The sequence below is a fragment of the Onychomys torridus genome, chromosome 5 (assembly GCF_903995425.1).
Source record: "Onychomys torridus chromosome 5, mOncTor1.1, whole genome shotgun sequence".
Lineage (NCBI taxonomy): Eukaryota > Metazoa > Chordata > Mammalia > Rodentia > Cricetidae > Onychomys > Onychomys torridus.
The window spans coordinates 122281485-122304185 of record NC_050447.1 but is presented as its reverse complement, the minus strand read 5'-3'; the positions used below and the strand labels follow the sequence as shown (position 1 = coordinate 122304185).

At 48.1% G+C, this 22701-nt stretch overlaps 2 protein-coding genes and 1 long non-coding RNA gene across 3 annotated transcripts in view; 2 read left to right on the top strand and 1 right to left on the bottom strand.

The window, feature by feature from the left end:
* The window catches only part of Fam120a (family with sequence similarity 120A), a 97918-nt gene extending 89656 nt beyond the window's left edge, over positions 1–8262 (top strand). The window contains exons 17-18 of the mRNA XM_036189005.1: positions 617–713; positions 6371–8262. Of these exons, the coding sequence (XP_036044898.1) occupies positions 617–713; positions 6371–6682 (409 nt within the window). The 3' untranslated portion in view covers positions 6683–8262. The remainder of the gene's footprint in view (positions 1–616; positions 714–6370) is intronic.
* Positions 8187–16763, bottom strand: LOC118584742. The gene is made up of 3 exons (XR_004945048.1): positions 16473–16763; positions 14612–14757; positions 8187–10255 (listed from the first exon to the last, which is right to left on the bottom strand). It is a non-coding gene; the product is annotated as an uncharacterized LOC118584742 (long non-coding RNA).
* Positions 16764–16796: 33 nt separating this feature from the next.
* The window catches only part of Phf2 (PHD finger protein 2), a 73672-nt gene continuing 67767 nt past the window's right edge, over positions 16797–22701 (top strand). Inside the window, exon 1 of the mRNA XM_036189006.1 lies at positions 16797–17008. Within this exon, the coding sequence (XP_036044899.1) occupies positions 16911–17008 (98 nt within the window). The 5' untranslated portion in view covers positions 16797–16910. The remainder of the gene's footprint in view (positions 17009–22701) is intronic.

The following is a 22701-nucleotide window of genomic DNA, read 5'->3' as shown; positions in this document are numbered from 1 at the left end:
GTGTAAGGGCAAAAAACAACCTTTGACTGGCTTCTCCTCCTGAACAGGAATTGTCCCCTGCCCCCTTTTTTTTGTTTTTGTTTTTTTGGGGTTTTGTTTTTTTTTTTTTGTTTGTTTTGTTTTTTGTTTTTTGGTTTTTTTTTTTTTGGAGACAGTTTACTCTGTGTAGCCCTGGCTGTCTTGGAACTAACTCTGTTGACCAGGCTAGCTTCGAACTCAGACATTTGCCTGCCTCTGCCTCCTGAGTGCTGGGATCAAAGGTGTGCACCTCCACTGCCCAGCAAAGGAGCTGTTCTTATGTCACTGGTTAGGTCCTGTTTAACATTATTCTTACTGTTAACAGGGAATCCTCTTATATAACATTGTATAACTGTTTGGTTAATCATTATTATATAATTAACGTGCATTCAACTAATAAACTGTTTTAAAAATATTTATAAATTTAGTTTTGGAGTCAAATGTCTTGGGTGTGAACCAGAAAAATGATTCCTTGGATTTGATGTGACCATACTTAATACTCCTGTCTTGCACAGCATCAGATTTATTTGAGAGTATTTTAAACATAATCTTTGGTAGATTGAAGTCTGTTTGCTCTTGTCTTTCTATATTGACCCAGGCGACCAAGGGGAGTTATTTCCACCCCGGTGATCAGAACATTTGGAAGAGGTGGAAGGTACTGTGGCAGAGGCTACAAAAGCCAGGGAGCCATTCAGGTAATGCCAGCGCCGTGCTCCTGTCACTCCTGCCCATGCCCCCCCAGGCTGTCCCTGCCTGCCTCCTGGCTGTAGGGCAGTGAGTTCCACTGGCAGTTTTCAGTCCTCCGACTTGACACCTGGCTGACAGGTGCTTTCCATGTTTACATAAAACTCCCTGTGAGCCCAAGTCCTTCCCCTTCACCGAGGAACTTCACCAGGGCGATATCTGTGGTGTTTGACCTCTTGTCTGGACCAAATGAGTCTGGGCTCTCCTGGCTATCTGTCTTTGAGTTTGCAACTTCTTTAGTGTAAAATATTCAGGGTCTCACTGTGTAGCCCTGGTTGGCCTGGAAGTTGTTATGTAGACCAGACTGATATCAAACTCATAGAGCCTGCCTCTATCTTTTGAGTGTTGCTGCAATTAAAAGCTTACACCACCATCTGATGGAAATGAGATTTTGATAGTATAGGCTAGATACTAATAGTTACTCAGTCCACAGGCTAGATCACAGTTCCTGGTTAAACATGTACATATTGATATATGGGACAGTGTTTTTTTGTTTGTTTGTTTGTTTGTTTGTTTTTTTATTGTTTTGGTGTGTGTGTGTGTGTGTGTGTGTGTGTGTGTGTGTGTGTGTGTTGAGATTTGCTTATTTTTCAGTCGTGTGGTGATCGTGCATGACTTTAATCCCAGCACTCAGAAAGCAGAGGCAGGGATCTCTTGAGTTCCAGGCCAGCCTGGTCTACAAAACAAGTTCCAAGACAGCTAGAGCTCTACAGAGAAACCCTGTCTCAAAATGTGTGTGTGTGTGTGTGTGTGTGTGTGTGTGTGTCTGTCTGTGTGTCTGTCTGTCTGTCTGTCTGTCTGTGTATGTAATGACTTGCTTGTTTTTATTTTATGTGTGTGGATATTTTGCTTGCATGTATGTCTGGCCACCATGAGCCTCAGACCAGAAGATGGGACTAGAGTTAGAAAGCCTCCATGCAGGTTCTGGGAATGTAACCCAGATCCTCTTCAAGAGCAGCCAGTGCTCTTAACCACTGCTCTCTCCTGCCCCCCCTTTTTAAAGATAAGATCCTCATGTATCCCTGTTGTCTCTATGCCTTTCTTTGATCTCGTTTCTGTCCATGTCCTTTCCCTGGACAACTCCCCGTGGCCTTCTTATGGACACCTGTACCTCGTGTTTGCCCTATGGGGACAGTGTGCTGTCACTCCTTGTCCCAATAAAATTCTTGATGAGAATCTGTTCAAACAGATTTACTAATACTCTATTACAGTATCTAAATGTACTCTTGTCCATCTTGGAGAATCTTGCTTCTGGGGGAGTTAATTAAATGATCTCATCCATGATTAGTCAGTGCTTTGTCACATAGTACACACACACAGGCTGCATACCTGCTCCCGGTGCGTGTCACGGGCAGCCTCCTGTGCTGAGAACAGCTGGAGGCCGTGTGCGTGCGTGCGTGCGTGCGTGCGTGCGTGCGTGTGTGTGTGTGTGTGTGTGTGTGTGTACACACGAGTGCCCCTTGCATTCTTGCACCACCCTCATTTTAAGCACTGGCTGTGCTATTCTCATTTGGTATCCGGGCGGGGAGCCATGATTTGCCTCATTTGTCTTGGTTCTATAAATACCTTTTTGTCCCATGTCCCCTTCAGGCTGTAGGCATCTGTTTTGGTCTCTGAAGCCCTTTTCTCAGTGGGTACTTGAAGAATTGCCCCTTAGGAAGGACTGAAGGAAACTGTTCAGTGTGAAAATTGTTTTCCTAAGCAGGACACTGACTTGTAGACTTTCTCCATTGTTGTCTTGCTTTACTCCATTTTCTTCAACTTACCTAATGTCATTCACATTAAATTCAGCTGTGTCTTAGACCTATGTGCTCTGATTGGTTTTGGTTTCCCATGAAGCCTAGCTGCCTCTCCCAGAAGCCCTCGCTGGCTCTTGCATGTCTGCCTTTGATACTTGGCAGGCTCCCCATTGCTTGTCTCCTCTCTTCTCTTTTGTTTTATAACTCAGGCGTCAGTTTATCTTAGGGTTTTTATTTTGTTTTGTTTTCCTTTTTTCTTTCTTTGGTTGTTGCTGAGACCATCTGGCTACATAGCCCTGGATGGCCTGGAACTTGTAATGTAGACCAGGTTGACCTCAACTTCATAGAGATTCCCTGCTACTGTCTCCTGGGTGCTGGGATTAAAGTTTTGGACCACTGTGCCACCATGTCACACCTTATGTATTTATTTTTGTTACTGTGTGTATGTCAGGATGGTGCATGTGTATATATTCATGAGCACACTGGCCGCTTGCCACTAAAATCTCAACTTGGTCACATTAGTTCTTTTTCTTTCACCTTTGTGTACATTCCTGAGATTGAAATCAGAATGTCAGTGTTTTTACCCACTTGAGCCCTACTTGTTTGGGTTTGTTTGCTTGTTTATGTTTATTTATTATTTTTTGAGGCAGGATCTCTCTACATAGCCCTTACTATCTTGGAACTTGCTATGTGCACCAGGCTGGCCTCGAACTCACAGAGATTTGCCTGCCTCTGCCTGAGTGCTAGAATTAAGGGAATGCACCACCATGCCCAGCTGTTTTTGTTTGTTTGTTTGTTTTGTTTGTTTTTAAAGACTAATTTTTAGGATTGTTTTAGGGTCACAGTACTAAGAAAGGTAGACTTCCCCACACTACTGCACTCTCCTCTGCCTTCCCACTGTCCACTCATCTCTCAAAGTGATGCACCTCCAGGACACACAGAATCTCCCCAGTTCATAGCTTGTAGCAGGCTTTCTTTGGGCCTCCAACCAGCTCCCAAATCATGACACAGAGGAGACTTATTAGTAATGAATGCTTGGCCTTATCTTATGCTTGTCCCACCAACTCTTAGAATTTAATTTAACCAGGTTCTCTTTATCTACATTTTGCCTTGGGGCTTTTACCTTTCTGTATGTCTTACTCCATGTCTGTCTGTCTGTCTGTCTGTCAGCTGCCTGGCTGGCCCTGGGCATCTCTCTCTCCCTCTCCCTAATTCTTTCTTCTCTCTGCCTGCCAGCCTGGCTTAGCCCTCTACTGCAATTGGCTATTCAGCTTTCTTTCTTTCTTTTTTGGGGGGGCTGTTCAGCTTTTTATTAGACCAACCAGGTACCTTAGGCAGGCAAAGCAACACATCTTTACCTAATTAAACAAATGCAACATAAATGTAATACATTTTTATATAGTTAAAGTAATATTCTGCAACATAAACAAGTGTAACACATGTTTACCTAGTTAAACAAATGTTCCACAACATTAGCTTATGTCAGACCTCACTCTTGGTGCCGTACATTCCACCAGTTCAAACAGAAATGTGCTGAAGGGTCTGCATTCCCAGATTGTGGCAGAAGTGTCACTACCCTAAATATTTTCTACTGCACCCTCCACCCACTTGCTACTTTGTCTGAGATTTCTGGGGGCTTCTGATTATTTTTACTATCCCCCAAGTTTTGCCTTTCCCAGAAGGTTAAATGGGTAGAATTACATCCATTTATTGTCTTTTCAGACGCTTGGGTTTTTGTTTGTGTTTGGTTTGGTTTTTCGAGACAGGGTTTCACTGTGTGTCCCTGGCTGTCCTAGTGCTAGCTCTGTAGCCCAGGCTAGCCTCAAACTCACAGAGATCCTCCTGCCTCTGCCTTCCGAGTGCTGGGATTAAAGGCCTGTGTCACGACTGCTGGCAACTGTCAATTGCCATGTGGGTGCTGGGAATTGAACCTGGGTCCTCTGGAAAGCAGTCAGTACTGTTAATCACTGAGCCATCTCTCTAGCATACAATATGTATTTTAAGTTCCTCCTTGTCATTTTGTGATTAGAGAGTCTATTTCCTTTTCATTTAATAATACTCCATTGTCTAGACACATCTCAGTTTGTTCTGTTCACCTGCTAAAAGATGTCTTGGTAGCTTACAGTTTGGGCAGTTGAATTAACAGAACTGTGTGGACATCTCAGTGGAGCTGGGGGTGTTGTTCAGTGCTATAGTGCTGGCAAGGCCCTGGGTTTGATTCCTAGCACCTCAAATGAGCAACACTGAGTGTAGGCTTTTTATAGTTTCCCAAGTTCTCATCTCTATGGGATAAATTCAAGGAGTAAGATAGCTGGATCACATGGCAAGAATTAGCTTAGTGCTGAGCCACTGAACTGCCTTCCTGAGTAGCAGCATTGTTTTATAATTCTGTCTGTAGTGAAGGATAGTACCTTACTGTTGCAGAATATTATTTTAAGGTGTGTTACTTTTGTTTAACTCTGAAGCTGTGTTAGTGTGCCTGCCTAAAACATCTAATGACCTAATAAAGATCTGAATGGCCAATAGTGAGGCAGGAAAAAGACAAGTGGGGCTAGAAGGCAGAGAGAATATATAGAAGTAGAACTCTGGGAAAAGAAGTAGCCAGAGAAGGAGGAGGACTCCAGGCGCCAGCCACTCAGCTACACAGCAAGCCATGGAGTAAGAGTAAGATTTATGGAAGTAAGAAGATGGGAAAAGCCCAGAGGCAAAAGGTCGATGGGATAATTTAAAGTTAAGGAAAGCTGGCAAGAAACAAGCCAAGCTAAGAGCTGGCATTTATAATTAAGAATAAGCCCCTGCGTCTGCTTTATTTTGGAGCTGGGTGGTAGGCCCCCCCAAAAGAGCAAAAATAAACACCACCTTTCACTTTTATTCTGGCTATTTGACCATTTTAATCATTGTGTAGTGGTATATTGTTTAAATGTGTGTTTTTCTGGTGACCTAGTGTTTATCACATCTTTTCATGTGTATGTAATTGCTATGTCACTTCTGTGTTGTCTTGGTGAAATGCCTGTTAAGGTTTGGACCACCTTTGATGCTGTTTGTATTTTGGTGGCTTTTAGTCTGTTCTCAAGCTTGAGCAAGTGTCACTGTGAGTCCCACCATCCTCCTCACTCCCCACCCGGGACCCTTTCTAAAGCCCCCATTGCCCGTTCAGTCTCACTTGTCTAAAGGACTTTTATAGTCCTAGACTGTCATAGCTTGATGACTTAGAAACTTGGTTTCTAAGGGGAGAAGGCTTGCAGCAGAAATCTGCCAGGCCAGTGTCTGTCACATGTCAGTATGGAAGCATCACCATCTCGGAGAGCCTTCTGTTGGGAAATGTGTCAGGCTCAAGGTCCATTATTTTTCAAGGGGATTATTTGTCAACCTGCTTAGAGGAGGAGGGGCAGTCCAGCAGAGGACATTCTCAACCCTCGTGCTGTTATTCATACAGCCTCGCTTTGTGTTGAGGTTGCCTGACGGAGTTTGTTTAAAGATGGGGCATGTGTGTTCTGAGACGTATGCATTTTAGAAAGTGTGAGGATAGCCTCCATTTCAGAGGAGACTCACCAAAAAGGTGCTTGTAACTTTAAATAACTAGGTACTATGTAAAGGGTTAGATAGAGCACTCCAAGGGACTTCGTCATGTCAAAACAAACATTACCAGCAGAGATGTTGAAGGAAGGGGCCACAAAGGAATTAGCCAAGACTGCTGAAGGCCAAGCAGAACAGAGGCAGGGGGCCTAGCCTCTCACATTTGCTTTTGAATTCTCTGGCTGAGGCATTATGGCTAAGCCCTGTCTCTGTCTGTCCATGTTGTTCCCCAGTCCAGCTCCCCCCCCCCCCGCCTCCATACTAAGGCTCCTGTCACCTCTTCTTCTCAACAGGGCAGGCCTCCTTATGCTGCGTCAGCAGAAGAAGTGGCCAAGGAACTGAAGTCAAAATCGGGGGAATCCAAGTCCTCTGCCATGTCCTCAGAAGGGTCCCTGGCTGAAAACGGAGTGATGGCCGAGGAGAAGCCAGTGCCTCAACTGAATGGGAGCACAGGCGACTCTAGGGCCCTCAGCCACTCTGAAAGTGCCTTGAACAATGACTCTAAAACGTGCAATACAAATCCTCACTTAAATGCACTAAGTACAGACAGCGCCTGCCGCAGGGAGGCTGCTCTGGAGGCAGCTGTCTTAAATAAAGAAGAGTAAACTTATTTTTATAGAGGGTGAAGGACGCTGGAAGGGTAAGGATTTCGGAATATCTGGAGAGAAAGAGAGCCTGCAGTTACGTACATTTTGTCCTTTCCGTAAGAGAAAAATGAGGACTTTGGAAATTCAGATCCCTCTTTGATATCAGAGATTTAAACAACACAGTTTTTTAGTTTTAACCAGTTGTAGTCAAAATGCTACAATAAAACAAAAAAGAGAGAAAGAAAATGAAGAGCATTTGACTCCCGCACTTAAAATGAAGTACACAAAGTTTTAACTGGTTATGACAAAAGCCTAGAGTTGTGTTTCTTGAACTATAAAGAAAACAAATTTTGGCAGTCTTTAAGTATATATAGCTTAAAATATAATTTTAGCATTTGGCACCATATGTATGCCATTATATTTGATTTCTGCATTACTGTTTCACAATGAAGCTTTGATTTAAGGCTTTGATTTTTATGATTATGAAAGAAATAAGGCACAACCACAGTTTTTCTTTCTTACTTAAATTCCATCACTGTTGATGTGGTTCTTTTGTGTTAAAAAAAAGTGCAACTATCAAAACTAAAAAAAATGATAGAGTAAACTACTGTTGTGCTGATTTTGAATACACAGTACATCCATCATACATACTTTACAAGCAAGTTCAATGGAGATAAAGTTGAAATCATAGAAGATGCAAATGACCTTTCAAAATCAACACAATGTGTTCTGAAACTTCGTGACTAATACCATGCATCTGTGATCAATGAGCTATGTGGTTTTGAATCGGATGTAGACCATTAGTACTACTACTTGAGCTAAACTTCTGCATGGTTCATAATTTTTAAAGTGTGTAGTTAATATTATGCATGTTATTGTCCTTTCTTCCATTCTTACCAGTATGTGCCCATTTGCAAAACAAAAATGCTAATAATCAGTAATAGTCCTATAAAAGATGTTAACTCTGTTTAGTCATTGACTGATCTTGCTCTAACCTTAAAATTTTGTGATTATTGACCTCTGTTGCATTTATTCTAAACCCCCCAAAATTATCTAGCCGTTTGGAATATCGACATTACCCTGGTGTACTCACTGCTGTGTGCATTATTGTTCTTTGTTGCTGTTTTATACCTTCATATTAGCAAAATATGAAATTCTGTGAAAAAAAAAAAACCCCTTTGATCTTATAAAAAGAAAATACCCCTCCCCTTCTGTAGCAGGAAACAGATTGCTTGTTCTTGAGAAGTTTCCCATCAGGAATTTAGTAGAAGCAGGTATACTTCTATCATTTCGATGTTTTGTTACTGTTTCCAAACAATGTACTTTGAATCAGAATCACTTCTTACGTTTCATATACTTCCGATGCTCTTCATCACATTAGTGATCAGAAATGAGGTGTAACTCCCCAGCCCCTGCCCGCAAGAGCTAAGTAGGATCTTACTGTAAGTTGAAGGGAGTTCCGCCCTAACTCATGGATTGTGAAGAATGAACTGCTGTTGGGTCTGATTGACTGTCGATGGATTGTGGTGTGGTGTATCTGGAGGCTATTGAATGCAACTTACAATGCTTAATAAAAATCTTTATTCTTTTAGTATAAAGTATGGTGTGGCTTTTAAATTCATTTGTAAAAGCATAAGTTTTAGAGGTTTTTTTCAAATTGAGGTAGCTCATGAAGAGTTTCATCAGATAACAGAAAGTTCAGAAATACCGTGCCCTGTCTGAGTAATTCTAGAGGGACATTAGAAGGTAGTTAATATGAAGATTATTCTGAGCACAATGTTTTGAGTTCCACTAAAGACAATCAGGCTGAGAAGTCAAAAGTGACTTTCATAAAGGCCTAAGGGGGGAAAATTGATCTGCATTAAATCCTTCTTAAACTTGGAGTTACCAGTGTGGCTGCTTTTTATGCCATCTTTTTACCTCGATCTCCTTGCAGCCAGGTTTAGGCGTGTCTGGCTTAGTGGCCAGGAAGTGCCTGCAGCCAGCACTCCTAGCCTAGGCCTCTGGCTCGGCGGGCAGGGCGAGGCTTGCGCGGCAGATGCGCGCGCGTCTAGGGGCGGGGCCGAGCCATGCCGAAGCCTGCTGGCCGCTCAGGCTGCCGCGCCAGGGCGGAACCGCGTGACGAGGCCTGGGACTGCGCCTGCTCGGTCGGTCAGGCCCTGCTACTTAAAGAGCCGCCTCTGCGGCCTTGTATTAGCTGGGTTCCTTGCACTGGCTGCGATCCCCGGAGGCGTCAGGACCAGAGTTCCATCCACCCGGCCAGACTCACCGGCGTCTGCCTACTATGCTCTGACCTCCAAATTCCAGGGGAGATTACTTATTGACTGACTCTATTAATTTGGTCTCCAGGGTCTCAGTGACAGTGAACCTTGGTACCTGTTGCCAGTATCAGGCCACCAGAACCTTTGGCTGTGTTTGGTAGCTGGGCCTATATCATCTTACAAAGCCACGGTCCCAGGGAGGACTGTGGCCTATGGGAAGCAAGTCCAGTGCACTCTGGATTTCAAAAGAATGGCCTTGCAACCGAAGCAGAAGACTGTTACTCTGAATATGCTTTCACACATGGTACCCTCGCAGGGTCTCCCCGTGGTGACACAAACCTCACTGTTCTGGATCCTCAGTCCAGCTGACCTGAGGCCAGCAAACTGACCAGAACAGCCTTCTGGCTTAAACTGAGGGGCTAGTAGTTTTGTGCTCCATCAAGTCCCAAAGACAGGGATCTCAGGGATGGGATCTCTCCCCCGACCCCTTCCCCTGCTTTCATATCACTTGGATTGCATGTGTTTAAGGCCTAAGAGACCACTCTTGGCTCCAAGGTAGGCTTCCATCTTAAGGACTGGAAGTTTAGGCTTGAGCATGAAGGAGAATGTTCTGGAGGCTCCAGGGATATGGAACTAGACCCTCACTTTGCCGGGGACACACTCGTCTTCTTCACATACCACTGGGATTGCAGGGCATCACTAGGAGACCAGTGCCAAGAGTATGTGGCACTAGCCAGAACTCAGGAACAGATCTGAGGCTTTGTACACACCCAAGATGAACTCAACCTGGTGGTGGTCCTGGTCAGATGGCAGATTGGGGTCCGGTTGATGCTCTTCATGGGTTTTTGTTGTGTTTCATTTTTCTCATTTTTTAAAAAGAAACTTTATGTTTTTTGCTGTAACTCTGCCATCTTGAAACAACTTGTGAACACTGGGTCTTCTTTTTTGTTGTAATACGAATTTTCTTTCTCCTCAGCACAGAGGGGACGTTCTGCTTACTAAAGGCTCTTGTGTAGCACCTTTACCAGGCCTTGCTCTCCCTTCAAGGACAAGGCGTAAGGCTTGTCCCTTGAAGCATTTCCATTAAAATGGGGGAGCAACACAAGTGTTCACATTTAATAAGCAAAATATAAGGTCAGGAGATGGGGTGAGGGGTGAACAGGCCACTGTGTAGGTGAGTCCTGGTTGCTTCTTATTCCTGGTATAGCTGGCCCCTAGAGTCCAGAAGCTGTTTGTATGAACAAACTCAGCTGCGTGGCAAGGCCAGTCTGATGGTGTTTTGCCAATTTGGACAGGCAAAGATCGGCTTTCATTGATATGACCTTGATTTCTAGGGAGGGTAAACATGTTGATGGTTATGGTTAATATAGCCTCATTCTTGGTTTCCTGTTTGACAGAGGATGTTTGATAATTCCTGTCTATACCTTCATCCACACATCACTTACACGGACAACAGGGACACAGCTCAGCCTGTCCCTGGATCTCTAAGAAGACCTGAGGTCTGACATAATCCCAGCATTCAAGAGGCAGAGGCAGGCAAATGTCTGTGAGTTCAAGGCCAGCCTGGTCTACAGAGTGAGTTCTAGGACAGCCAGGGCTACACAGAGAAACCCTGTCTCAAAAAAAAAAAAAAAGAAAAGAAAAGAAAGAAAGAAAAAGAAACAAAACCCCGCAAAGAAGTCAGCCTATCTCAACTCTTCCTGCAGGGCAAACATTAGTGACCAGCTCTGAGAATATGCTAATTTATTGTTTCCCTCACAGCCTACCTCTCCCCATGACAGAAACATGTTTTCTGCTGCTTAGCCCTTCATGTGGTGGGGTGGACAGTGAAGAGATCTTTTTGTCATGGGTCTGTCCTAGTGGGGCTGCCAACCCTGCCCATATCCTCCACACATGGTTCCCTGGGTGGGAGATACTGCTCTGCATTTCCCAAACTACAGTAGGGTGCTCAGGCTCCCTGTCATCACCCTGGGAGCTCATCCAGGAAGCTATCCACATGGCTCAAACTAAGGTGACCTGGAGGCCCTCAGGTGAAGTCATATTGAAGCTTTGTAAAGATGTAGCACCCTATGTTAGGGTCTGAACCATGTCCCCCTCCCTCAACTCATTGGTCCAAGACATGACTACTAGGATCTCAGAACATATCCTTATTTGGAAATAAGGCCTCTGCAGATACAAGTAGCTGAGGAGTTGGGACAAGGTCATGTTGGAGTAGAATGGGCCCTTATCCCATGGTGTTCTTATAAAAAGGGAACTTGGACACAGAAGCACAGGGTCAAGGCCATGGGAAGACAGGAATGACACTGTCCTAGGCCAGGAAGCTATGAGAAGGTGGACAGAGGCCAGACATAGATCCTTCTCAGATGCCTCTAAAGGACTGAAGCCTTGCAGACCCTTGAGAGGGGACTTTTGGCTTCCAGAACCAGAGATGGTAAATGCCTGCATCCAGGGCACCCAGTCTCTGGTCCTTTGTTAAACCCTCCTGGATTTTCATATGCCATAGTAGGATCACTTCTACTCACCCAGAGCCTATACTTACCCCTACCCTGCACCCTCCGGCTTCTGGGATTGGAAATGGCTCAGGGTAGAATGTGGACAGTTTTGTGGTTCCATAGAGAATGGATATACCTAAGGAGCCAGAACTACAGTGGTCATGCTTTTTGGACAAGGGGAGATGGGATTTCAGGCTGAGGGTCTGAACCAAGTACCATAGTGAGCCCTGCACAAGCACCCCCAAACCCATGGATCAAAAGACCTGATTATCCCTGGGTAGAGGGATACCCGTCTAGTCTTTGATGCCCTGACTGATCACTCCAGGAGAGTTAATGGGACTGGCACTACAGAGCTACAGATGGCACAGTTCTCTGGGACTGAGAAATGTCACCTGAGTAGGGAGAGCAGGAACAGTTATACAAACACACAAGTTAGAAGGAATCCACGTTAAAAAAAAAAAAAAAAAAATGAGACAGCAGGGGTGGTTCCAGGAAAAACAGCAGAGTGAGTGAAGACTTCCAAGGTACCAGGTAAGCCACAGTGGGGGAAGATCTGGAGAACAGGTGGGAGTTAGGCAGAGTGCATGTGTCCAGGATAGCTCTAAACACTATATGTGCATGTGTGTGCACCATCATGTAACACCTTTTGTTAAAATACATGACTTCAGTAAAGAGCAATATACAAGATCAACATGGAAAGTCAGTTTTGTTTCCATACACTAACAATGAATAGCCTAAAATAAATAAATGATGTAGCTCGGTTGGTAAAGTGCTTTCCTAGCATGCATGAAGTCCTGGGTTTCAGTCCCAGCACACCAAAAGCCAGGTGTGGTGGTACATGACTGTAAGCCATAAACTCAAGAGCTAGAGGTGGGGGGGATACAGGGTTCAAGGTCATGCTCAGCCACCTGTTAAGTTGGATGCCAGTCTACATTACAAGAGACTGTTTTTAAGAAGGGGGGAGGGCATGTTGCTGAAGTGATGGTTCTACAATTAGAAGCATTGGCTGTTCTTCCAGAGGACCCAGGTTCAAGTCCCAGCACCCACATGGCAGATAGCAATAGCCTGTAACTCCAGTCTGAGATCCAACACCCTCTTCTGGCTTCATTGGGCACCAGACACATAGCTGATGTACAGACATAGGCAAAACACCCATATACATAAAAACTAAAAAAGACATATATAACAGTCAGTGGACCAGTGTAATGGCTCAGCAGATAAAGGTGCTTGTCTCTAAGTTTGATGGTTACCTGAGTTTGAACAGTGGGATATACATAGTAGGAAAGAACAGGCTCCTCCAAGTTGTCCTCTGTAGCCCCTGTGCACACATACAGATACACACACACACACATTAAGTAAATGGTAAAAATAAATGAGTGTAATAGTTAAAAAAAAAAAAAAAAAAACTATTCAAGAATAAACCAAGGAGGCAAGGCAAATGACCAGATTTTGCTCAGAGTAATTATATGGAAAGACAGATTGTGTTCACAGATTAGAAAACTTCATACATAACTACTTAAAAGCACTGTATAGTGCTGTTGAGATGCCTCGGCAGGTAAAGGCATTTGCTGCCAAGTCTGACAACCTGAATTTGATCTACAGGCCCCATATGGTAGAACAAGAGTAACCGACTCCTAGTAGTTGTCCTCTTGAAAATTAATAAATAGTGATTGATTAATTAATTAATTAAAACCTATAGCTTTTCCTACAATCCATAGCAAAATCTCATTTTCTTAAAAAATAAGTGTTTATAAATCCTTTGTGTGTGTGTGTGTGTGTGTGTGTGTGTGTGTGTGTGTGTCTATACATGGCATGGCACCCATGTGGTGGTCAGAAGATAATTTTGCAGAGTTAGTTCTCCCATCCACCTTAATGCAGGTGCTGGAGAATCTATCAGAGTCAGGTTGCCAGCTTTGCAAGACAAACACCTTTACCTGGCCCCAGGAAAAACTTAAGGAAGAAAATCTATGCTCAAATTCGTTTTGTTTGAATCTTTTGTTTTATTTGTTTGTTTGGTTTTGGTTTTCGAGACAATGTTTCTCTGTGTAACAGTCCTGGCTCTCCTGGAAGTAGCTCTGTAGACCAGGCTGGCCTTGAACTCACAGAGATCTACCCATCTCTGCCTCCTGAGTGCTGGGATTAAAGGCATGCGCCACCACTGCCCAACTCCTTTGGAATCTTAAGGAAGCATGAGTAGCCATAGAAATCTTATAAAAAGTGCTGTGGCACAAACCACGTAGCAAAATATAGATTAATAGAAATGGGCTAAATATAAGAATAAGAGCTAGACAATGGTAGGCCTGAGCTAATGGCCAAGCAGTTTAAATAATATAAATGTCTGTGTGTTTATTTTATAAATGGATTGTTGGACTAACAAGGCTTGGCAGGGGCTGCAGAGAAGGTCTCCAACTACATAAAAGAGTTAGAAGATTCACACTTCCTGGAGACAAAGCTTACTACAAAGTACAGTAATGAAAACTATGTAACATCAGCATAAAGAGATACATTGACAATCTGCATATAACAAAGTGTCCAGAAACAACCCACCCATGTCAGAATTCTCAATGAAGGAGGGGCCAGATAAGAGGGCTCAGCCAGTAGTGCTTGCCACTAAGCCTGACAACTTGAGTTCAGTCCCTAGGACCCACATGGTGGAGGGAACCGAAGACTGCATAGTTGTTCTTTGACCTCCAGGCACACACTATGTCAGATGCTCCATGGTCACACACATACACTAAATACATAAATGGGGTTGGGGAAAAACCTTGACAAGGAGGCCAGCACCATCCCAGGAGGAAAGGTCCATTTCTTTAGGAATGGTTCTGGAAAACCTAGTATTTTCAAGCAAAACAACAGAGTTGCTCAGTGTGCCTCAGTGGAGGGAGGCTTGTCTATGCCTAGAAGTTGAGGTTCTGTCCCTTACAAGGCTGGTGTGGGGATCACATAGCCATGAGCCAGTTCCCCTTACAGGGCCACAGGCCAGGCCAATGGGGATGAATGGTGGTGTGGGAACACAGGCACTGAACTGAAGAAGCTGAGCCATAAGGAGTGGAGGGGGTAGAAGCGCCAGTAGAGGGGGCCACCAGATCACGCTGCCCCTGCTCTGGAGTACCTCTTCCTCTTGGCCAGCAGGAGCATCCCACTATCACCTCCTTGTCCCCTCTCCTAGGTCATAGTCTCAGAGGATGACTTACCTGTTCAGCCTTTCCATGCTTTCCTCCACTGTCTACTCAAATCTAAGTCCATCCCTGGGTCTCTCTACTCCACAGTGAACAGGAAAACTGACTCTTCTCAGCTCTGATGCACAGCTGTCAGCATACAGTAGGTGCTCAATAAACATCTAAAGATAAGAGGGGGGGAAAGAACAGAAGTTAGAGGCAGAGGCCTGGGATGGGCTCTGTCTGCTGGCACACAGTGCATCAACCCCGGGAGAGCCCTAAGAATCAGGGAACTAACTATCTGGCCTCCAAGCACAGGGCCAGCTAGAGTGGGCACAGCCGGCTGCCAGAGAGAACACCAGAAGGCAGAGAGAGTAGATGGAGGCACCACCGAGTGGCCAGCACCCCACAAGAACAGGCTTTCTGAAAGAAGAGTGAGGTGAGAGGCACAGGTTCAGGACTTGTGGAGGTGGGCTCTTCCCTTGTCCCTCTGCCCCAGCCCTTGGCAGGCCGCTCCTCTTCTGCTTTAAACTGCTCTGAGCTTCGGTCTTCACTTCTGCTAAATGGCATCAGCACCACCTCTTGGGAAAACAGAGGGTCCCTTAGGTAACAGGGGTAGTGTCTGCCCCTACCAGGACTCACTCTGGGTTTCCAATAGACCCCACTCTTTATTTGCAGGAATTCATACCTGGTGCTGATGCTATCCAGGGATAGTGGCTTAATAGTTATTCCTTGCCTTCTCATGAGAAGAACCACCAGGACAAAGGAGACCAAAGGTGACAGCTGGAATTCAGGCAGGTGGCTTGAACTGAGTTCTTTCTGTATAGTTTGGAAGTGTACCCTACCTGCCCCCAATTTCCCAGGTTTTTTTTTCCTATCTCCCCTTCCACATGTGTGCCCTTAGCTAACACACTGTTTGTCCTGGTCCAGATCCTGAGTTGTATTTCTGGGTTCACAAGTTTGGGGAAAGTAGGGGGTGGCTGAGGGCAGATTCTGACTCAATGAAATGATCTCCTTGAGACGCCAGCAATGGAGCAAATGGTTGCTTGGCAGCTGAAGTTTGGGCAGGGATGTTGAGGACTCTGCTTTGACAAGGTAAGTGGAGGCCTGAGACTCTAGAGTTCACCTGCAGAGACTAGCATCTCCAAGTGTTATGTGGGGACAAGCAGAAAGGAGGCTAATCTAGCAGATAGGTTTCTTACTGGGTATGTGGCACACTGCTTATCAGGGGCGATCTGGGTAGGGTATAGAGGACCCCCCATTCGTAGCCCACCAGCAAATGAACAAACAAGCCCTAAGTAGGATAGGTGAGACCAGAGAGCCAGTTGAGGGCAAGGCTGCAGGGGCGTGAGTGACAACACAACCCCTTGTCTTCTCCCCAATCCTGTGGCTCAGATGCAAGTCACTGGACTGTCCTCCGCCCCTAAGGTCTGGGGGACTAGGGGCTGTAATGAGGGCTTCTGGGCAGCACCAATGCCAGGTAAGCTGTGTCCCACAGTAGCTCTCTCTCGGGTTCCCTGACTTTTGTCCTCCACCTCTGGGGGCCGGAGCATCAGGAAAGTTCACTGGATCGCGCGAGGGAGCAAGACAGCCCCCAGTTAGGAAGAAGGGGAAGGGGAGGTTGTTCAAGAGCCAGCAACTCAAACGCAGTTCGGGATGGGAGGGAAGCTGCCGGGCCCAGGAAGAGGAGGAAAATCCCCCTGTCCATCCCACTTTGGGGTCAGAAGAAAGTTAAGGCCAAGGAGTTGCTTCTGGCTGAGGCAGGGCTGTGCGGACTGTGCTCACGCAGTCGGAGGCAGGGGGCTCCGCGACTCGTCTCCCCTGTCGTCCCGGGGCCACCCTCTCCCAGTCGGGTCCCCCCGGCCTGGCTGCTGGCTCTCCCGGGCCCGCGGCCCACCTTCTACCGCGGCCCGCCTTCCCGGCGGCGGGAGCGGGGCCCAGGCCGGCGGGCGGAGGCGGCGCCACCCGGGGCGCTGACGTAGCGGCCGCTCGGCGGCCGGGGGTCCCTTCGGTGGGGCCGCGGCTCCCCGCCCGCCGCCCCCGCGCGTCCATTCGCTTTGTGTCCCGCGCGCGGCCGGGCCCCCCGCGCACTCTCAGCCTTGCGCCCCGCGGCCCGGCGGGCGGCTCCCGGCGCGGCCCCAGCAGCCCGCGCCGGCATTGTGTGGACGCGCCCGGCCGCGAGCGCGCGCGCGGGCCCTGCCGAGCGCCCCCGGTCCCGTCCGCTCCGGCCGCGGCGCCCGCGCCCGCCGCCCCCGCCGCCCTCGCCGCGCGGCCCCCGGCCCGGCCCGGCCCGACCCGGGCAGCGCAGCGGCGGGGCGAGCGGCGGCGCGGCAACATGGCGACGGTGCCCGTGTACTGCGTCTGCCGGCTGCCCTACGACGTTACCCGCTTCATGATCGAGTGCGACGCCTGCAAGGACTGGTTCCACGGCAGGTGAGCGCGCCGCGGCCCGCCCGGCCCACCGAGCCCCGCACCCCAGCCGCGCGCCCGGGGCCCCGCTGGGCACCGCAGCGGTGTTCGGCCGCCGGGCCGCGCGCCCTTTTGTGCCCAGGGCGGGGGCGTACGGCCGCGGCGCACAAAGCGAGGCCCGCGGCCGGGGCGGGCGAGGGGCGCGGGGAAGTTGGGGCTCCGGCAGCTATGGGGCTGGGACACGGCCGCCTGACAGCGGGGCCGCAGTGGCCGCGGAGGCCCGGAGCCGGACGAGGCCCAGGCCCGGGGCCCCCGCCGCCAGCCCCCTGCGAAGTTACAGGAACTTTCCCCGCGCGGGCTCGGGGCGGCCGGGCCGGGAGAGGCGGGCGCGCGGCCCGGCGCGGGTCCCCCGAGAGGCGCGACTGGCGGGCTCGGGAGCTGGCAGGGCTAGTGCAGACCTAGGGACGGTAGCGAGGTGGTGGCCGATGCCCCTAGTCCCGGCCGGAGCCGGGAAACCTCCCCAGGACCTTGTCCTGGCGGGCTGGACCCCTCCGGGGACCCTGCGCGCCTACGGCCCGGGCCGGCCTGCGGGCCTAGACGCGAGTGCAGTGACAGACCGATGTGAGTGTCTGTCTGTGTGTTGGGGTGGAGGTGTTATGGCTTGGCCACCTCCTTCCTGGCCTGCTCAGTTCCCCATTTTCTTCCTCTCCTCTCCAGGCAGGGACACCCCAGTTTTGACATGACCTTATGCTCTTTAAGGAAGATGGGGAGGGGGAAGGAGGTAAGCCCGGAGATACTAAACCCGCCCTCTCTCGGCCCTTTGCCGGTGGCCATGACCTGGCCTTGTGCCTACTTTTCAGGAGCCTAAGTCCCTTTCTACTCAGAAGTAAGAGGAGGAGAAAAAGGTGATCATCCTGCTTAAACTGCTCCAACAGGTTCTCTTGTGTCTGACTTTGCCTGTGGGATGTGCTTGGGCCTCAAGAGGGTTGGCCCGAAGCTGGACAGGTCTGTCTGTCCCCTGGGTGTGAGTTTTTAGCAGCTAGTAGCAGACTGGAGGGAGAGAAGCGTGTGTAGTTCTGGATGGTCTCGGACCTTCCTTCCAGAGAGAAGACCCTCCTGTTTGCTAACACCCAGGATCTTTAGTAATCTTAAAAGAGAGCTGTGGCCTCTGGTCTAGTCAAGTATGGGGAGCTAGGAAACAGGGATGTGATGGGCCTGCTCATCTGTAGGCCCCGGGACAGAGGCCGACCCTCATGGGTAACCTGACTGGCCTTAGGAGGGGTGGCCTTTTATGGCTCGCTGAAATCTCTTGAGTATCCTATGCTGCCTCCCCCAAATATCTAGGGCTGTGGAGAGCCCTCAAAGCTGTGTGACCCCTAGGTTCTGTTCCAAACAGGGCACTCTAAACAGCAACCAACTGATATCCATCTCTTAGGGCCGGTGGCTAGATCACAATGGGTAAGAGCCTGGAGGCCTCCCCAAATTCAGAAATGCTGGAAATCTGGTCCTGAGTAGCCCCAAGAGTGGTGGAACCCCTTCTTCCTGTCTCAGTTCAGGGCCTGCAGTTGGGTACCTGTCAGTTGGGCTTCTGCCCAGGCAAGCAAAGAAAGGGGAGATTAGATCAGTGACCAGTCTTGGTACTTTAAGAGGTTTGTTGTCTGTTTTTGTTTTGGTTTTGGAGGCCTAGTCACCTCACTACTTATCTGACTGAGGGTTTCAGTTTGATTTGAGACAGGCAGTTCATTAGCCTCGATGCATTTACACCTATTTGGGCTCTGGGTTGTAAAAGGGCTCAGTTATGGCAGGTGTTTTCTTATGCTCAAGTGCACCCTGAGTGGTGCCTATTCGTGGGTTTAGACCTCCAGCTAGCTCTGTGCAGGGTCAAGGGTTGGGGCCTAAGTGAGGCAGGGAGGGAAAGGCCTGGGCCTCCTCCTGCTCCTCTAGCCTGGGACAGATCCCTGGGCCCCTCTCAAGTCTCACTTATTTAAGAGTGGAAAGCATGTGGTCAGCTCCACATGTGTCTCTCCCTCCAGAGATTCTTGGAAGACCCTTGATGATTCTCTTCAGAGCTTTGTAGCACCTGGATTGTTAATTCCCTCAGAGTTTACATCTAACCTCACTTTTAAACAGCCTGTATGCCTTTACACTTTTGGTCTTGAGGAAACAAGACTTACTGAAGAAATTTTTAAAGCAGTATCCCCAGGAGTGGTAGAGCATACCTATAATCCCAGCACCCATGCGGTGGAGGCAGGAACATCAAGAGTTCAAGGCCTTCCTTGGTTATATATCACATTTGAGGTCAGCCTCGGGTATATGACTCTGTCTCAAAAGTAGCAAGAAAGGCTGCTGAGATGGCTCAGCAGATAAAGGCTCTTGCTGACAAACCTGTTGACCCCAGTTCCATTCCTGGGACCCTCATGGTAGATGCAGGTTGTCCTCTGGTGTCCACATGTGCACCACGACGTAAGCTTCCCTCCATACTAAATTTAAAAAGTAGTAAAAAAAAAAAAAAATGCACCAAAACACCAATAACAACAGAAGGGTAAAAGTTTGACGCACATACCCTCCAATCCACTTCTCCTAAGGGACTTAGTTGGCTGTGCCAACTTTGAAACCAGGGCGAGAACTTTGGCTCGATGCTAGGGACTGAACGGCACACTTCACTCAAACTTCTTTAGCCAGGTTTCACTCCTTGAAGTACTTTTCCTGTTTCCAGATCCCACACGGAATTGGATTCCTTACCCTGGCAAATGTTTCTTTTGAAAGGAAACTTTGTGTCATTCTTCAAAATGGAGCTTTATTGTAACTTGCTATACACAGTAACCATAAAAATAAACACAGTAGCCAGGCGGTGGTGGCACACACCTTTAATCCCAGCACTTGGGAGGCAGAGGCAGGTGGATCTCTGAGTTGGAGGCCAGCCTGGTCTACAGAGTAAATTCCAGGACAGCCAGGGCTACACAGAGAAACCGTTTTGAAAACAAACACAAAACTAAACAAAACTCCATAGTAACCCAAAAGCCTCAGCTTGTCTTACCTGGGGTCACATTACACATTTCCAGCAAGCCTTTGGGGACAATTGGAATGAGGATCTCTTAAATCACTTATGCTTTCAGTGATGGGGTGTTGATTCTTGATTGCTTCTGTGGCCCAGAACTTGCTTGGGATGGCTGCTTTCTAAAGCCGAGCTTGATTCCACGATGAGTGTGCCTCTGTAGAGACACCAAGCTCCACAGCATCCTTGCAGGCAATCTCTTTGGGGACAGTCCTGGTGGAATGGGATGGGGTGTGTGCCACACTGAAGATTGTTTATCCTGCATTTTTTGGAGAGGATGGTGGGGTTTGGGGAGCATGGGGATGGACCCTCACCTTTTAGTCCATGACATGTATTGGCTGAGTCTGAGTGGCCTCTCCCTAGGCCCCTGCAGGATTCTTCATCCAATCCTGCCTTGGCTATGATGACTCATATCCCTTTGCTTTCCTGGGATCTCTGTGGTGCCTGAGAGTTGGGGCTTGGATTTAGAAGGGATGGATTCAAAAGCAGGACCTTGTAGGAAGCAGCTGGAGGCCAGTTGCCCCCCGAGATGTCATGTCTGGTCCATTTGGTAGGAACCTGGAGCCCTACAGAGGCCTTGGGAGCCTATCTTCCTTAGAAGTCTTACCCTGTGCAGAGCCTCTTGGGTCAAAGGTGCCTGTTTCATCCATTGGGTGGATGGGAGCAGACCCCTGTGTAGTGCACCTGCCTGGCACATGTGTTAGAAGACCTGGCCTCTCACTTGTCACTGACTTACTTGGAAGAATTTTGACCTCTGGGAGGCAGGGATGGCTGCATTAATTCATCCAACATCTTTAAGCCTGACCCTCTGACCTTCTTATGGGTGCTCATTCCATCAGAAGGTTCCTTGGAGGCATTACCAATAAAATCGACTTCAGAAAACTTAAAAGATGTGCAGGTGACTTAGCGACGAAAGTCTCACTCGTTCCTCAGTAAATATTTGTCCTGTGTTCTAGGAGGAGCTCAGAGATGTCAGTGAGACCTCTGTGACTGGCCAGGTGGGCCTCTTGCCTGTCTGTTACTAGGTTCTTGTGTATGGTTTAGACTTGCAGATGGACTTCTAGCTTACTCTGGGGGTGGGGTGTCTTGTCTCTGAGTGGCAAGTGAGATCTGTTGGGGCAGAGAAATAGGAAGGAAGGCCAGGAGGTTAAGGGACTTAGGTATAGGCAGAAAGCGTGCCTTAGGGGCAGGGCGGGGACCTGGGCCCAGCAGTGGCAAGAGCAGGCTCTGAGGATTGCTTTTGGTTTTTGTCTGTCTGTCTTCCCCTCCTCCTCTTCTTCCTCTTGTTTTGTTTTTGGGTCAGGGTCTCACTGTGTGTCACTCTTAGGCCATCTTTCAAGTCTTTATCCTCCTGTCTCAGCCTCCTGGGTGCTTCACCTAGGGTTTGTACCACCCTACCTGTTGAGACAGGTGTTGTCAGAGTCCTAGTGATTGTGTCAGGACACATGCAAGGTGAGAGGGTGGGGCTCCTGGGAACACCATGTCTGTCCCCCGGCTCTCTACCTGTCCTTTTCTTGGGGTTCTGTTTCTATGTCCGACTCCCCCAGACTGACATGTCCTGTGTGGGCTTTCCTTGTATCAGCTCAGCCTTAAGGTCCTTGGAACAGAGCTGCATCTGGGGTACCTGGAGACGTGGAGTGGGGCTCATGGCAGTGCCCAGCTCTGTTGTTGGCCAGCAGAGTTTATATCCCACAGGAAGGAATACAGCCAAGAGCTGTCTGGGCTATCAGAATATGGGCAAGAGACCCTCTCCACTGAGATGGCATGGACATATATTTAGGAATGACAATTCATCATTTTTGTTATTTTATATGTAATGAGTTTTGCTTGTACATATGTATGTGTACCATGTACATGTCTGGTACTTATGGAGGTCGGAATAGTTCCCTGGAACTGCAAGTATGGGTGTTTATGAACTGCCATATGGGTGCTGGGATTTGAAACCTCTGTGTTCTTAACCTCTGAGCCATCTCTACAGCCCATAACCCATCATTTTAAGACAAGGAATTCTCCCTCTGTGAGTTTGCGAAGTTCTGGGAAAAAGTGGGAAGAATATCCACTCAGTATCGGAGGAGACTAGGGATCTTAGTTGTGTTTCCTGAGAGGATACAGATGTCTGGAGGGGAGCAGCTTGGTGTGAGCCTCATCCTAATCTCCCTGATGTTTGCTTTTTTTTTTTTTTTTTTTTCCTACTGGAAATAGCTGGCAACAGGCATGGTACAAGCACAGGGTCGCAGCCCATATTTGTTTGGGGCCATTTGGGCATCAGGCGTAATTACAGAGGGCCCAAGATCTGGGCCAACTCCGCTGTCCCAGGCTACCTTCTTCTGTTTACCATCTCCTCATAGTACCTCACACTTGCCAGACTCTGATTTAGAAAGAATGAAGGGATTGCTGTTGGAACCGGGCCACCGTCTAATGCTGCATGGTGGAGTGCCCTGCAAGAGTCTGCTAACGTCTCAACCTCCGTTGTGAGTAAAACAAGTCTAGCAGCTGGGTCCTCAGACCATGATGGTGACAATGGGGTTGCAGGTGCTTACTGTATTTAGCCCATGCTGAATGCCTGTGGGACTCTGCACGCCTCATCCTGTCTGGTCTCCATACAAACCGTGAGTGGAAGAAGTCTACTCTAGTAAGTCACAGTGTCAACTTTGTTCTCAGC